We start from the raw sequence: 18,301 nt of genomic DNA, 5'->3' as shown, positions 1-18,301 counted from the left end.
AGCTCGTACGAATACGAATATAATAAGAGCAAAATTCGATGTAGCCTCGACCTCAGGTTCATTTCATGACGTATTCGATCACGTGACTTTAACGTCATTGCATACAGAGCAATCGATAGATTATTTGTACGCAAGTTTTACTTTTACGCGGTACATTTCAAAATTTAATGTTTTTTATCAATTGAATTTTTTTTTAATGCTTTATTAATTGATATAAAACAATTTTTTATTTGATTCCATTGACAAGTTATTATTTAAGATTTGTCAATCTAAGTTTTTTTTTAAAGATCGTTGTAAAATCTCTATTGTCGATAATCATGATGGCTAAAAGGTGATTTGAAGATATTTAAAATTCTGGCAGGTGGTAATTTTTTCATGTCATTTAAATTAGTCACGTGTGGTGGCCATATATATTATATTTATAAGCTTATTAAGCGTGGATAATACAAGTTGATGGATTACTAATGACTGATATTTATTTATTTTTAAGCAAGGAATAAAATCACGACATTTTTTTTTTGATAAATTTTTATTAATTTAAAAATTTTGTCAAAAGTTGCTTGTAATTTTTTCAAGAAATCCATGTTGAAAATGCTTTTAGTTATTTTTTTGAAAATGAATGATAAAATGTTTTTTTTTTTTTAATGAGAACCTTGACCGTGGATCGTCTGTCAACAAAAAAAAAAAAAAAAGAAATTAAAGTAAATACTATGAAGTTGGCGTGAAGAAAATGCATCGATTAATTTCAAGAGATAACTTGGCAACTAAATACAATCAATAGACGTGTGTATACATGAGTACAAATGTTGCGGATTATTAAGAAAATAAATTTTTGGCAGAGTAACAATTTTAAAAATTGATAAATTAAATGTTGAGACACAAATATATTAACACCATGTGTCATAGAGTATTGCACGGATCTATGAGCGAAGAATTAGACAAGTATGGTTACTTTTATTTAAATGATAATCGTACTGAAATTTTGATGGATAAAAAAACTTTTAGACAAGGAAATGATTAGAAATTTTTGTTTCGTGGTTGTAATTTGCTAGATGGAAATTTTCAAAGTTTAATTTGAGTATAGCTGCAACATTTCAGTATAATAAATTTTTGTTAAATTTCGAAAAAAACTACTATTATAAAAATCTTAATATTGAGCATGAATTCATTGACGTTTATAAAATAGATTTATCACAAACTCAGGTTAGTATATGATCAATATTACAATTTATACTTTTGTATTTTCTTCCTTCCCCGTTGCGCTAAACGAAAATGCTGCTTTTCGCCTCCGTCGAGGAGAAAAATAGTATACAGCCCTTGGAAAGTAAAAAAGAAAACCTCAGATCACATGTGATCTGAGGCTTTTCTTATTTTCCTTCCCAATAGGTGTAATATACTATGACCTCCCAAACAATGTAATACATTAATGAAAAGACAATTTCTCGCAGTTCTTTTATCTCGCAGAAAGAAAGTTTTTGAAAAGATGTTATTTTGTAGATCCTGTAGCAGAGTAACCAAATTTTTATAAGTGTGTTTTAAGCGCTAAATAAATAAATAATTTTTAAAAATTTAGACGAATTCAGACTTGAGATTTTATAATGTTTATAACTAATTTTTAATATAAACTTTTGATTTTTTTTTTTTAAGCTGTGATTAATTAAAATATTTACATCTTCATTTATATTACACCAGAAACTATAAATCTTCTACATTGAGTTGAATTTGGTAGCTAAAATATTCAAATCTAAAGATGAGTCTCATTGATAAATTATAAACAAAAATTAGTAAATATTTATCTTCAATCCATCTGGTACTAAATTTTTAATTAGTATGTAATATTCAAATATTAAAATTTTTTTGAAAATATCTTATGCTCAAAAATGTCTTCGTCTATTTAACGCTCGAAAATTTGAAAAAATTGATAATGTTTTTTTCTATAAGTAAATTTACACTAAATGTTGATGTTTTATAAATTTGTTATAAGTAGAATGCAACTATTGGTAGAAGAAATACGAGATATGTTTCATCACTGCGAACCTAATTATATTAGTTCTTAATAAATGAATGTCATTAATTTTTTAGATCGTTATGGATACCGACATTAAAAAACTAGATTCTTCGAAACCACCTAGCCTCAAGGTTGAACGAGGTAAGACTGATTAATTTATTACAGCTAATTGTCCTGAAACAACGCAATAGCGTTATTTAAGTATAAGCAGTTTGTTTTTTGCAGTATTACTTTATACTAGTTTTATTATAAAATAAGTGGTTTAATTGGCATCTGATAACATCTTGGATAATTTAATTAGGCATTGAATGTTTCATAATGTAATTTGATTATATAAATATCTATTATGCGTTGCAGACAGCGATCTTATTGGGATGTTATCTAAGCAATTATATTTGGCCGGTGATCAATTACAGAGGATGAAAATCGTGTTGAAAAAAACTGAGGATAGATTGAAATCAAAAGATCAAGAATTTAATCGTCTTAAGCGAAAAGTCTAGTCAATTATTATTAATATTTTCTGCCGAAAATGTATCAAAAAATTTTTAATGATATTATTATCATTTCAGTTGAAAGAGTGGGAGAACAAAGAAAAAAGTCAAGAGAGCAATCTAAGAAAAGAAAGCAAACATCGGAAAGCACAATTTGAACGATCTGATTACATTTATAAGAGGTGTCTGAAATTAGAAAAGAAAATTGATGATATAGAGGTTTGGACCATGTTCTTTACTTCAATTTATCAATTATCCTATGTGGTTTGATTATGTTTTAATTAAAAACCCAGCTAAAAATAAAATAACTAATTTGTTTCTATCAAGACAATTGTCGAGAAAGACTGAAATCATTCTGGAGCAAGAAAGAATTCTCTCGAGACTATGAAATTTTTTTGTTCTTCAGAAAATCATTATTTTTTTTTTTTCTACAAATTTGTATTTAGAGTTGGTTTTAACTGCTGTGGTCATATCGCCACATTTAACTGTTGGGAATAGTATGTTTAGTTGGGGTCTTTTTGGGTTGTGAGAATCTTAACCTACGCGGCAAGGGTCAAATCTCAACCAAGCTGGTTTCTAAAACCAGATTGAGATTCGAACCCACGCCTGACTGGTGAGAGTTAAAATCATACTTTGTTTAGGACAATTTTGGTTTTTAAAATTTTCTTAAGTGGAACAATATTTTCACTTTAACCAATATTTTTTTTTTTATCGAATTCGGACGAGTTTTAATATTTTAATTTTATTGTGCACAGAAGTTTCTTTCCGACTACGGATTAATTTGGGTTGGAGAAAAGCAAGGCGCGTCAAAAAATTTAAGTCAAATAACAGCGTAAAGTATCAAAAATTATTATTATAAGAAATCAAAGAAGTCTCAAGCATATCAAACTTTTTTTTGTTTCGTTTCAGTGACTACCTAGATAAAATAATTTTGAATATTGAAGACTTGAACTTGTCAGTTGGCAAAGGTGAGATGTTTATATGCCGTAATACTGGAGGAGCCTCTTTTAAGGTCAAATTTTAAAATCAAAATTATATCCATAAACACAAACAAAAATTAATTAACTTCACCATAGGAAAAAGAAATTAACTTGAATCAAAAAAATATTGATCTCAAATAATTCCTAGATTTTCGAGCTTAAATAGTTCAAAAATCAACCAATTAAAAAATTTTTAAGCGTTTCAAGCTCAAAAAAACTGAAAACTTTAGGGATGGTTTGCAAGATCAACCGTTTTTCAGTTTTTTTAGTAGATTTCATAGAAATCTAACTATTGCATTGGTCCTCATGACGGAACTTTTGAAAAATTTTGCTATATTTCGACTATACTCGTCGAGCTGAGTCGGAAAATGCATATGGTTCAAAAGTTTATATATATATATATATATATATATATATATATATATATATATATATATATATATATATATATATATATATATATATATCAGATATAACGCGGCTTGTCACGACGATAGCGTCGCCAATTTACGTCGGATCTTTACCAAACTCAACATAATTATTCTACAGATAGATACCGAAGTCAAGTTCGTAGATGAGCTTAATCGGTCAAGTAATTTAGAAATGCCAGGATTTTGAAATTTTCAAAATCATAAAAATTTATATTTCTTCACTTTCTTGCTCGAATAACTCTTGAATGGAATAACTTGTCGAAATTCTGTTAATTGCATCTGAAAGCTCTTCAAATAAGCTTTAATTTAAATACCATAACATATGAGTAGGTCTAAAATTATTCAGAGATGCCAGGATTCCAAAATTCTAAAAATTCATATATTTTCACTTTCTAACTTGAATAACGTTTGAATGGAATAACTTATTGAAATTCTGTAAAATGCATCTGAAAACTCTTTAAATAAGCTTCAATTTGAGTACCATACTATATGTTTTGTCTCAAAAGTAGGTCCTATTCCGCTATACCAAATATGAAATTTGCTGTTGCACTCGTTTTACCGAACGTCATCCAAAACTTTAGATTTTTACATTCATTTTCATGAAATCTACTTCCATTTCGGCTGCCGAATGGCCTTTTTTTCTTTGTATTGACAGTATTCATTTGTAATTACTTCTATGGTACTTATATTTCAGACTCTTCCAGCTTTGACATTAAAATTTTACAAAAATGGCATGATTTTGCAAAAAAGTCAGTTCAGACTTTATGATGACCCCTCGACCCAAGCATTTCTTAGAGATATATTTGACGGCTATTTTCCTTCAGAACTTCAGTGCGATTATCCCAACGGCGTTCCCTTTAAGGTATTGTTCATTTTCACTTACTTACTAACATCTTTTCGGATTTTCGAATCAGAGATCTAATTTTATTTAATACAAGGTCGAAGATTACCGAACAAAACACTATTTTGGTAGTGGCGCAAATTATCCTGGGAGTGGTTATCAGTTAGGGAACATATCGACTACTAGTAGGAAAATTTATTCAATTAATTCTTTGGTGGAAGAAAAACATTCGGTATCTTCAAAATCATCGGATTTAAAACATTCTTATAATTTATCGGTTAAGTCTCCAAGAATTTCTTCGCGAACAAAGTAAGATAGGATTTTTTTATTGAACATGAATAAATTAAAAAAATCCCATCGGTTTAATTGGTAAAATTATAGACCATGTCATTTTTTTATGTAAATAATAATTTAACTATTCAGATTGTCAAATCCAAGCCTATTTAATCTTCAAATTCCGATTTCAATCACTCACAGAAATAATTCAGAAAAAAACATTCCATCGAACAATAACGTAGAAATAACATCGGGGAATATAAAAAATGTAAGAGTAAGATATAAAAAATTATATAACATTTTTAACCATGTTCATAAATCAAGCTAATTAAGTTTTGTAATTTTGAAAGAATACAGCAAATTTATCCTCAAGAACAAAAATATCTAATTATATTCAGGATGCATCAAAACGATCATCTCATTCGAGTAAACATAAATTTGAGTTATCAGATAGATCATCCTTGGACTCATCAGCCCGGTAAATAAGTACCTATTATTTTATATTTAACATCACATAAATCATTTCGATTACTTTTAAATGATCGCTGTAGTTGAGCAGTTGGTTATTTTTTTAATGACTTGTTTTTATGGATAACCAATGATATTTATTTTAAATTTATTCGTAATTTATGAATTTGATTCTATAATAGGAGCAATTTTGGGATTCGCCCGAGATCAGTGAGTTTCTCAAGGGATAGTTTTCGTTTTTCACACAGTTCAATGCCCTTATCCGCTGGAGGGAATTCTAATTCTTCGAGAAGTTGTAAAGACATTAATGGAAGCAGTAATAGTAAACTTCGAACATCGAAATCGACGACAATGACGACCCATAATTATGAAGTAAGAAATTACTTCTATTTATTGATAATTTTTTTTTAGTTTGAAAAATCTAAAAGCATAATAATGATTTTTTGGAAAATATTTGATATTGAACATTTTTTCAACTAAATTTTAATTGTCTTAATAATATAAAATAAATTTTACCATATATTGAGACAAAAAAATCTTGATAAAAAAATTGACTTGACTCAAGAGCCAAACTCTTGAACCAAGAATTCCATTTTGAAGAAAATCATTTTCTTGAGTCAAGAGAAGAAATTCTTGAAACAAGAAAATTTTCTTAGACCAAGAATAATTTCTTAGCTAAAGAATTTATTCTTTTGACTCAAGAAAATTGTTTTCTTCAAAATGGAATTCTTGGTTCAAGAGTTTGGCTCTTGAGTCAAGTCAATTTTTTTATCAGTGTATGCTTCACTTAAAGTTTTATTAATTTATCGTAAATGATCAGATAATTGCTCTGTTAAAATTACAATGGCTATAACTTCAGGAATTTATCGTTCATCTCACTTAAATATTTTTGTGATGAGAAGTACTTTCAGAAATGTTTAATTAATTATTGATAACACCAATAAATTTATTTCAGATGCCGTTAGTTCAGGAAATAAATGAACCAACGAAAGATTCTGGAGATTTGAGATTGAAAATCAGATCTTTGAATGGTAGAATAGTTTACCTTGCGTATGTTTCTGCTGATGACTCAGTAAACTATCTTTACCACTTGTTGGACAGAGCGATGTCAGGAAAACGAAAGCGTACTCCGAGTTATAAAATTGTTATCAGTGGGTAAGATGAGGAAATATTATTATTTTCGAGTTAAATTCTATTTTACTAAAGCAAAATATCTTTTCTTTTGTTTAAGCCGGTCTTAAATGAACTTAAGCACTAGATATTAAGCTTATTTAATACGGATAGAAGCGTGGAAACTAAGATTATCTGTTTAAAAATAACAAAATTAGTTTTTAAATATATTTATTTCACTGTAGATTTATTTATTATTCTACACAAACTGTTTTTTCTTCTAAAATAGTAAAGTTATCATATTATCTTCAGCTTTACATCAAGAAGACTTGATCATATGGATATCTCCTTGAAGAATTACGGAATAGACAAAGATACTGTTCTTCATTTGGTTAATGACTAAATTATTATTGATACTAATTATTATAAATTAAAAAAAAATTGATTATGAACCGAAAAATCATAAGAAGATTGTTATAAATATTTATGCATCTATTTTAGTAATTATTGTGAAATTTATGCTCCAATTTGCTATAACATAAAATTTAATCTCACAACTGAATAAAACGCTCCTAGATTTATGCAATCTTTTAATAGCATTGTCTGTTTTTTTATTTAAAATCTGAATAAAATGAATAAGAATATTTTTTAAAATAGTATGACTTTATAAATTAATCAAGGAATTTTCAAATATGGACATCATGTATTCTGTTTTTTATCGACAAGCGTACATTAAATTGATAATCTATTTTTGCCATTGATTTTTGTCATATCAAACATTTCATCACGCAATGAATTTAAATTTTGAGATAGTTACTTTCTTGCTAAATATTATTTATGATCGATATGTATTACAATTAAAATGAAGCAAAAAAATGATTGATAATCTTGAGAAGACAAAGAAGGGTAAAAATAGAGTCAAAAAACAAAATGGATTATCCGTCCATAAACTTAAGGTGAAAAAAAACTTTATCTTAAGTTGATTATGATTGTCATTAGCAGTTTCCGATTTATTGTTCTTTTTTCGGAGAAAATTTTATGTTAACGGTAACCATCTCTATATTGTAGCTTCTACTATCCAGTGTAGTTACTAACTTTTCCAAAGTTAAAATGACAAATATAACTATCTGGCAATTGTAATTCGCACAATCATTATATGTATATTAATTCCCACAATAATGATTATACGGTCTATTATCTAGATGATAACTTTTAGCATCGTAGATAGTTAAAATCATCATGATTACAATCATATAAAAATTACACAGGAAGTATAAAAAACTAAACTTTTTTGATTTTACAGTTCAAATATAATATTATTCTACTGTTTGACATAAGAGTGAGTACTGAAAAAAATTATTTATATTATTAAGAGAATAAGAAAAATTTTGTCTCCAGGACTAAAAATTTAGTCATATGATAAAGTCGGGTTTTTTTTAGTTAAATTTAGTGTAATGGTAAAGGTCGACTTGAATTTGTGCTTTTTTAAGGTTTTATATCATTCTCACTGATAGTAAATTTATCATGATAAGTATTTAGGCTGCATTTGAAAATGCTCTATCTCTAGATAAATAATTAAGAAATGACCTTGTATCTTGAGATCTATTAACATTTTTAACGATATAAGCTCATCCCGACACTACATCCATCGAGATCTTTCATTTGAGTACCTACATTAATTTTTCATACATTTGTTATATATAGTAGTAGTAATGATTTTTTAGATAGTACAACAGTATCAGAACTGCACTATTACAATATTCGGATCACTTTACTGCGTTCAAACTTTTTCCTGCATTCGAATTTTTCTTTTTTTTTTTATAATAACTGCATATTTTTTTGCGGCTGTGGACCGACTTGTGCTTTCTGTACTGCATTTACCCTATTCCTCACCTCTTTCTAATGGCTGGAAGGGAAAGCGGGAATTCAAAAAAATAAAACAGATTATGTATAAAAAGTATTGTGTGAGGGTAATAATGTAATTATTGTATTTTTTTATCATACATTGAGTGAATAAGAAATAAAAATAAAAGAAAAGAATAAAATACGAGGTAATAGCGTTTTGTTTTAATTAAATTTAAATAAGTGATTAAATTACAACATGATCATTTTTTCTTCTTTTTGAAGAGAACTGAATAACAAAACGATTTTTTGAAAAAGCTATGGAAAAGTTACAAATTTTATTTAAAAATGTGAAACAATAAATCATTCAAAGATAAAAACGTTTATTATTTCAAGCTTTCATACGATAAATATATACATACATAACGATTAAACATTTGTTTTCTGCTTCATGAATAACTAAATCATTGTAAAACTTTTTAGTGCTATCGCTATAAGTATTTAACGCCTATATTTTAACTCATGCAATTGATGTTTATTTGAGTGCAAGTGAAAAATTGAAAAATAAAAAAGCTGAAGGGTTAGACACTTGACACTCTATCTGGTTAAAATATAAATATGTAGGTAAGTATGAAATGGTTATGAAATTAAACTCGTTGAACTCGAGTCTGAAAAAATTAATTTTTTTTACTATGAAAGAAATCAGTAAAACTTTTTATACTTAAACAACTTAACTTTTAAATTGAAAAATAAATAATAGAGTTAAACGTAAAAATAAAATGATCACTTAAAAATACAAGGAAAAGTTTACCAAAAAAAAAGTTAATATTTCAACGCCTTCGAAATTCGGATGCCAAAGATTTTTAACGACGCAATCGACGAAACAAAAAATTGAGATTAACATAGGAAATCCAAGTGTCGAAACGACTCGTTGACGCACCGGAACTTTAACAAAGTCTCTGAGTAGTCGGGGGCGTTAAGTTGAGCAAAAGAGAGAATAACAAAACAAAAACTAGAAGACAAAAAAGGAAAAAAAAATTTATCCATTTTTCCTTGACACTTGTTAAACGATATTAATTAATTATACATGGATTTTTTCTATTAAAAGTATTATTATAATAATTTGTTTTATAACTGCGTTTATACTTCAACTACGTTTCGTTCGGTCTGATACGCGCTGAATTGATTTAACTTATTGCAACTTTTTTTCTCATTGTTTCAATAACATTTAACGATGGAAGATGAAAAAATCTAGCGTATTATAAGAAAGTGGGAATTGATAGACATTTAAGGACTTTTTGTAAATAACATTATTTTTTTTATCCAGAAAACTTATCCAGAAGTATTTCTTTAACAATTGTCAATAGTTTTTGTACGCAGATAGAAAAACTAAGAAGAGAAGCGGGTTTTGCTGTCAAAAAATTTCTTATTTTGATTCCAAGATTCGTTTATACACACTGAAGTATGTATTGCCATATTGAATTTTCTTTAAACGTATCTAAAAAAGTTAAAGAGTAAATTTCAATTTCATGTTATTGTACGCCTCTCATAAGCGAAGCGGTAGTGCTCTACTCTCGCCTTGCAAATATCAAATGGTTTTTTGAAATAAAATTGTCTCTATTTATTTTCTATTGCATTTATAGAATAATATTTACACATACATGTCATAGAAAATCACTATTTTTAACACATGTGACATTTTTAAAAGATATTTTACTTTTAAAATAAATAAAAAGAATGTTTAAAAAATTATTCCGTGGTTGTCCGTGTGTCTGATAACTGCCGAAAAACTTAACTGATCAAGTCTACTCTTTTTCTACGCTTCAGTATCATCCAAAACTAAGTCCTTTAGAATGTTACGGTCTATTTCAATATAGTTTAATTATAATTAGCAATAAACTAAAATTCACTTATCGTTTGTATATCTATATCTATGTAAATAAGGTTCGTTTACAACATATGCGCAGTACCTTTCTTTTCTGGGCGGACAATGGCGTGAAAGATTTAAAAGTATTTGTATTTTATTTTAATCAATAATTTATTATGGAAAATTCGATTATAAGGCGTGCACTTTTGGTTTTTCCGAACTTTTAGATTTTTCTAGAATCAAAATTATTATTTCTACTGATATCAGCTGATATTTTTCTATTTTATTTATTTTGACATTACAGTAAATGTACAGGAAATTTTAGTAGATACTTCATGGATTCCATTTACTTATAGTATTTTACAAGGGATACTTGTAAATAAATACGATTTTTTTTTAATAGTTTATACCTTTAAAAATAACGTACTAAAATTTCAAGTACATACCTCAAATCATTTTCGAGTTTCAGCCATTTGAAGAGCAATAAAAGAGTAGCCATGAAATCAGTTACTTGAACTTAAAACACGTTTTTCTCGTAACTACATTTTTCAAATGTGCAGCAGTAATAACTCGAGAACAAATTATTCGAACGATTTGATTCTTATTCCAGCTTCTTTTATGTGTTTCTTCATAACAGGATCCTCTAGTTTTCCAATTGAATAAAAAATGTAATTTTGGCATGCCAAAAACCGTAAAATTTCTTTCCGAAATTTGAACGGTAGATACCTTCTATTTTAATACGCTATTAGGTTTTTTTTTTTTTTTATTTGAGGCTCTGCAAAAGTCGCTATTCTTGCTGCAGTGGAGGCATTTTTTCCTTGGAGCCATAGGACATTATGAATAACTCGCAGAATTTTCAAATCCCGACAATTAATCCTAAATAGCCGGAGTTTTTGAATAAAACGATAAACCACAAAAATTAAAAATTAAATAAGGCCATTACAAATGCGGGTAATCGTGTTACGGCCTTTTATCATAGTTTCTGTGTGTTTATCCAATATTAGACCATCACATACGCTTTTTACCGTGTTGTGCCCTTTTTTTTTATAATTGTGCTTTTTGATAATTTTTTTTTTAATTAAAATTTTTGAAAATTATGACGAATTTGAAGGATAACTTGTTGGGGTTTTTTTGCCATAGGGGATATTTTTTTTTTGGGATATTTTGTCGGAGGATCAAGACGTCTGATACTATTTATTAGGGAAGCCTGGGGTACGACGGCCTCCTTAAGGAGTTACAGGGGTTTCACAGCTTCCAAAAATAGATTTTTTATGTCTTATTAAATTCTACAACATATTTAGAATATTGTTCTAAAGTTTAAACGTGTTTAAACGTGTCTTTCTCAAAACTGTTTTCATAGTTTAAAGTCTTAACTAAAACACGTTTTTTTTTTTTTTCACTTGGATCCTACTAGGAGTTTTGCTGTCAAACTGATTGAATTCGTAAATATTTACACAAGTTATCGTGTTTCAAACAGTAAAAGTGCTGATTGACAGGAATTTTCTTTTAAGTATTTTTTTCTGGTTCTATTATTGTAAATTGATTTTTACTAGTGACAGAATTAATCTTCATTGAATTATCTATCGAATGATGCCGAAATTAATTAGATTACGTAGATTACCAATCGTGTTATTAATTAAATAGTTGCGAAACCGAGGTAAAACAAATTTTTCGATTGTAAAGTTCGCATCGTGAGTCGTGTAAAAATATTATCGTAATTTAATTGAGGGGTATGAGGCCAGAATCTTACATTTCAATAATATGAAACCTGACGTAAATAAATATGATTTGATTCGCGATTGGTTTACCGCAAGTATATAAAAGTTACGTATAAAATTAAATTTATATTTTATACCAAATAAATGAGTTACTCAAATAAATTGTGAATAAAACGTTTAGTTCACAATTTATAAAATGCAAGACTAAAGATAGATGTTGCATTAAGTAAAAACCAATGAGGTTTAAATTTAAGTTTAATTTATTTAAAGTACAAACAAAAAAATGCGACTGTGCGCTACAAGTGTTTGAGAATAACTAACTTAGAGAAAATACAAAAATTGTTAAGAGTAGAGTAAGAACTAAGCGTTACAATTACAAGCAGGAAAAATTAGGAGTAGGAATATTTAGTGACAAATAGTCGACCAGGAAATAATTTGGAGGCGGGATCATTGCAAGCTATGCAGTTTGGAAAAATAAGCAGGAAAGGGAATGCGGGTACTAAGATTTTACCTGGATGGGTGATAGGTTTACAAAATATTTCTAAACTTAGTGAGCAATAAAAAGATTAAAAAATACAAAATTTCCCAAAAGTAAAATAAACCCAGAGTAATAAAACCCAAATATTAAGTTTATGAGTATAAGCAGCTAAAAAAAAAAAACTATTTAAGAAATATCCCAAAAAATTACCATTAAAAATTCATTTTCTACTCTAGAGTTAGGAAAAAACTGAAATATAAAAAAAGTAACAAATTGCCTAGATTGCTATAGCAGTACATAGGCTGAGAAATTTTACTCATAAATAAAATTGAACAAATAAATAAACCTTTTTCTAGGTAACATAATTAAAAGTATTTAACAAAAACTGCGGATTTAAATTCCAGATTTTAAAAACTGAAATATATTATTTTTCAAAAAGCGCAGCAATTTTCGGCTATGACAAAATATAAATTATTTAAATTAATTTAAAATTTTATATTAAAATATAAGTGTACGACGGAACAAAATAAATGTTATTCTCAATTTATCACAGAAATAAATTGTAATATTTTTTTTTATTCTTGAGAATTTCATCTCCTAATTATATTTTTTAAAGAGATATTTTAAAATAAAAATATGATGAAATATTGCAGAACTAACTTCAAAGAGTTGGTATTCTTGAAATTAATTCAACTCTTTGACGGTGCACTTTATTCCAACATTTAACGAGTAAACTGACTCAAGAATAAGAGAAGTTTTATTGATAATTGTGGTGGTTTTAATTATCCACGGAAATCTTTCTACAAATAAACTCTTTCTTATTTTTTCTAACCTTTAAGAGTTTGTAAAATTATTTTTCAATTTTCTAACTTTATTAACAAGAGAAGATCGACGTTTGCTTTATCGGCGAGCAACATTTAAACCTCCAAAATAGAACATGGTTCGCAGATGAAACTAGCATGGTAGCGATTTGGATTGTGAACACAAAGAACGTTACCGCCAACAACAGTGGAAGTGGAGCAGATTTTGTCTGGATTCAAACGTTCGAGAAAGCAAAGCTCTATGACGCTGAAACCAGTGGTGAAAATATGAAGAAGACAAAAAGCAAGGATAAAGGCTGTAACGGGTATTTTTCCGGTTTTTACTTCAAAAAAATAGACTTTATTACTGTTGTGTTACAGTCAAAGCTTACCTCTATATCTATATCCCCTAGCTCGAATGAAATCTCGCCGGAGTCCAGGATCTTTTCAGGGATAGCTTATATTACTTATAAATGAAATTTGAGCCTGATTATAATTAGTACTCTATTTATTTAAGACAACAAACAACAAATATCGAAACTTAAGTTATAAAATTTACAAACTTTATGTCAAACTTTACTATATCGCACATAACCCGTACACACCGTTTGTTTTTCTGTTTGTCGGTGCCACCTGGTGGCTAAACTCTGTCTACTACCTTTACGCAGTAGTATTCCTATTTTACCGACAGTTGCGCACGGCCCTACTTGCCCTTAATCCCGTCTGGGTGCTTGAAAAGCAACCCTTCCCGGCCCTACTTGCCCCTAGTTCCCTCTGGGTGCTTGGAAAGCATCCCTTTTCGGCTCTACCTGCCCTTAATCCCGTCTGGGTGCTTGAAAAGCAACCCTTCCCGGCCCTACTTGGTGGCCAAATTTCCCCCAATGGACAAGTCAGCACTTACCTGGTTCCTGGTCGGAGACAAGGTAGGAGTTCCTTGGTTCCTTCCTAGTGAATGGTCTTCTACTGGGAAGGTTATAACCACTGGGAAACTTGGTTACTTTTTCCGTCAGTCAAAATCGCTTTTGTCATTTCCTAGACCTTTCTCCAAGAGTGAAAGATCTTGGAAAATTATCGCCATCTATCGCTCGTCGTCAAACTTCAGATTTTTCAATTATTTAAATCTGATCAAATATCAAATTCATCCATCAATTTCAATAAATTTCAATAAATTTCATACAAAATCAATTCCATACAAAAGTCGTTCGGGACTTAGAAAAAATAACATTTGCCAAATAATAATTTTCACCAAAATAATTTCCCATACTAATTTCATTTCTGGGACTTAGTACAAACAAGTTAATTCACAAAGAAAATAATTAATTAAATAATTATTCAGATATTTTGAATCTGTTCGAGAATTCAATTAATTCTTTCTTTCAGGTAAATAAATTTTTGTTCTTTAAAAGAACAAAAATTATCGCCACGCAGTTTCGCTTATATTAGCTCGTCGGTTTTTACTGCAAACGAACGAACGGCGAAATTCTTCGCCATCTCTCGCCGCGGCGGCGTACTCAAAAAAAAATTCGCGCGTATTTCCAAATAATAATAAATCGCAGTCAAAATATTTAAAATTTAAATAAACTTTTCCATTAAACAAAGAAATGTAAATGAACAATTATATATATAAAAAAAAAACATCTTTAGTATATTAAATACACTCCGGTATTAATAATGATAAGAACGATAATAATAGTAATAATAATGATAATAATAATAGTAATAATAGTGATAATAATAATAGTAATAATAACGATAATAACAATAGTAATAATAATGATGATACATCAAAAATAAATTCTGCTGCTCTGCCGTCTCGCTCGCACTCACTTTTTACCATCACAAGGCGGAAACGCAGCAAGAGTAGCAGGACCGATGGACAATGGGAGAGATGGACAGATGGACAACGTGCCTGATTCCAAACATCAACGTCTGGTTTTCTCGGAAATACGGGGACATGGACTTCTTCCTCACTCAACTATTGACGTGACATAGACAGTTTAATGCTCATCTCTTCAACATGGGGTTGCACCGCACGCCGACGTGCAAATGTTGCCTAGACGTAATCGACGACTCCGAACTCACGTTCTTCGAGTGCGTAAGGTGGAAGGACTACAGAAGCAACACCGACGAAATTGTAGGCACTGCGCTCTCAACCGCGAGCTTAGTGACCTACATGCTCAAACAAGGAAAGAACTGATTAATTTTTCGAACCTACTCACAGCACTTTTTAAAAGAAAAAATCGCAGAAAGGGACCAGTAATCAGGAGCAGGCGTCGTGAGATGTAACACGGACAGAATTGAAGTAATGCTAACGTGGTTCCGATCCCGTCTTCCCCCTAACATTTATGGGGAAAGGAGAGACAAGGTATTTTACTAGATGGAAATCCCACACTATCGACTATCATATGTCAAGACAGCGGTTTCTTTGAAAAATTTTTCCTTTTCTATAGTGGGAAGTTAAAAATTTCAAAACATTTTTTTGACATAACTTCAAAATTTTATGTTGAATCATACGGTAGGTCATAAATAATTTTTTTGTAAGACATGTTTGAATAGTTATTGCACTATTTTACTCTACAACCGCTGATGTACGTTCCTTCTTTGTAAATTAATAAAAAATTCATCCAAACTATCATGAATCCGTTAAATAATGACGTAAACATTAATTGTGTCTCTAATAAACGCAATTAAAAATATGACCGATATGCACTCTCTTCACAGCAGAACTGTAATAAGCGCTATCAAAATTACGGATCACCAATTCAGGACCTTTGAATTCAGTAATGTTGAAATATAGTAGATCTTTTGCAAATTCAAAATTCTGTAAAAATAATTACTGAAGATAAATTAAAGTAGTGATTAAATGAGTAAGATATGCTCTACATATGTAAACAGTTGATTAGCATTTTACTCGTTTGACGTTGTAAGATCCTCTGAAGAAAATTTAATCCAAACTATTCTTGAGCCGTTCATATTAAATCTATGGAGTGAGGCGTACTTATCGGATTTTGGTATAACCTGAAAGCTAATTTCCATCAGAATAATACACTTAAGAAACTATACATGAGTAACCAATATTTTACCTGATTACTTCATTGTGTTGTCCATAGTTAAAATAAACTTATGTTGCATGTGTATCCTCTTTTGAAATACAGCTTTTCATCAAAGCGTAAAACAATTAAATAGTATCATTGTTCATACATATTTTACGAACTTTAATATACTTAATTAAATTTTACTGTATACATTATTTACATAAGCATACATGCTCATCATTGAAAATATGTTTAATAGGAAATTCGAAGTATTGACAATATAGGTTTGTAAATAATAATCCCATACACAGGATAGCACGTTGAATAAAAATGATGAATACTGTATCAAAATTGTTAAATAAAAGTGTATGATTTTATTAACGACTCGATAAATTTTCTATGAACTATTGTCAAAAGAAAATAATCATTGAATGTTATTGGACGTATTATAAATATCAAAGGATTACCCGTATCCTCATGTAAAATGTATATATTATTTATATCACTAGACATAACACGCTCGCTTCGCTCGCCTTCATTCTTTCAAAAATCCCGCCACTATCTCAGTCGACCAATCAACAACTGAATAAAATAGTTACAGACGTGACGTAAAACGATACGACATCCAGCCATCAACTTTTTACAAAAGAATTACTAACTGGGGAACCAGGCTTTGCTCTGGGAGTTATCTACTGACATGAGATTATGTATACGGAAAAAAGAAAAGTGGAAAAATTAAATTCATTACAATTTTAAATACCAGCCATCTTTCTCTTATGTGAAACTGTAACAATCATATTTTATGTCTGAGATATACACAAAAAAAATAGTATTTTTTTATAACGCCTGGATTGAAAGTTCGATTTTCAATTGTAATTTTAGGAATGAAAGTGCCACATTGCTTCCCGGCCAAATGACGAATTAATTTAGAGCGCATGTGTCAACTTTCATCCCCATGCAATTATATATATTTTTTAGTTTATGATTTATACTTAAATTAATAAATCAATAATATTTACACGTATACGTACCTTTTATAACTAAATAGAGTAAGAATATTGGCTGAAAAAAATTAATATTTTATTTTTTAATAAAACGAATTAATTATAATAAAATTATACAACATGTAATTGATTTATCAATGGCAAATAATTTGAATTTGCATTAAATGTAAATAAACTTAGTAATTAATGATCATAACAGAAGCGGTGTAAAATTTTAAGAATTAACATCAAATTAAACATTGGCAAAGAAATTAATCATTTTTTTTGTCTTGACAGCTGCAATAATAATTTTTGTTTATTATAACTTTGTTGATGGTATTTTTTTCCATTTTGACGAATGATGAATAGACAGTGATATCATTAGCATCATCATTCTCAATTTATGCTGCATTCGAATTATTGTTAGCAATTTGTGGTTTCGAACGACGAGTCTTTGGCTTCTTGTTAGCATTGAGATTTTGAAGTTCTTGCAAATAACGGCGATTATGTTCATCGATTTGAGGCGATGATTTTGTTGTTGGTATATTTCTCGGTTTCGCGGTTGCTGAACTATCAACATCATTATGTTCAGTAGATGGCAACGGAGATGAATTTTCATTGACTTCGAAATTCTCATTGGATTCAATAGGGACAAAAGAATCGTTATCAGGTAAATCGGTCGACATTTTTTCATGAGGTTCCCCTGGTCTTGCGTCTTTGAATTGAGGTAAAGGTGTTTGAATAGCAGTAGATGTAGATGGTGAGCTGTGATCTGAACTAATTAATTTCTGGTACAGTTTTTGTCGATTTGCCAGTGAATTTTCAACATATCCTTCGGCGGTTGTACTTGATCGCCATCCGCCAAGTTGTTTGACAGCTGTTATATTTGCCCCAGAGTTCGCCAGTATTGTTGCGGCCGAACGTCGGAAACAGTGGCCGGTGTAGGTCTCCGGATTCTCCAATCGTAAACAAA

The 18,301-nt window shown here is 29.4% G+C and overlaps 1 protein-coding gene across 1 annotated transcript; it reads left to right on the top strand.

The window, feature by feature from the left end:
• Positions 1 to 696: 696 nt before the first annotated feature.
• On the top strand, positions 697 to 7,137 carry LOC141530804 (uncharacterized). Its single transcript, XM_074248129.1, has 13 exons — positions 697 to 1,203; positions 2,083 to 2,149; positions 2,366 to 2,502; positions 2,578 to 2,718; positions 3,255 to 3,331; positions 3,409 to 3,511; positions 4,605 to 4,772; positions 4,849 to 5,060; positions 5,175 to 5,295; positions 5,378 to 5,505; positions 5,678 to 5,867; positions 6,451 to 6,650; positions 6,918 to 7,137. The coding sequence occupies exons 2-13, from the start codon at positions 2,089 to 2,091 to the stop codon at positions 7,006 to 7,008; spliced, it is 1,629 nt and encodes a 542-aa protein (XP_074104230.1). The 5' UTR covers positions 697 to 1,203; positions 2,083 to 2,088; the 3' UTR covers positions 7,009 to 7,137.
• The last annotated feature ends 11,164 nt before the right edge of the window (positions 7,138 to 18,301 follow it).

The sequence above is a fragment of the Cotesia typhae genome, unplaced genomic scaffold (assembly GCF_013202065.1).
Source record: "Cotesia typhae breed Kobodo isofemale line unplaced genomic scaffold, CoteBio_Ctyphae contig_5, whole genome shotgun sequence".
NCBI lineage: Eukaryota > Metazoa > Arthropoda > Insecta > Hymenoptera > Braconidae > Cotesia > Cotesia typhae.
Note: the sequence above shows the minus strand (reverse complement) of the source record. Positions and strands in the feature narration are given on the sequence as shown.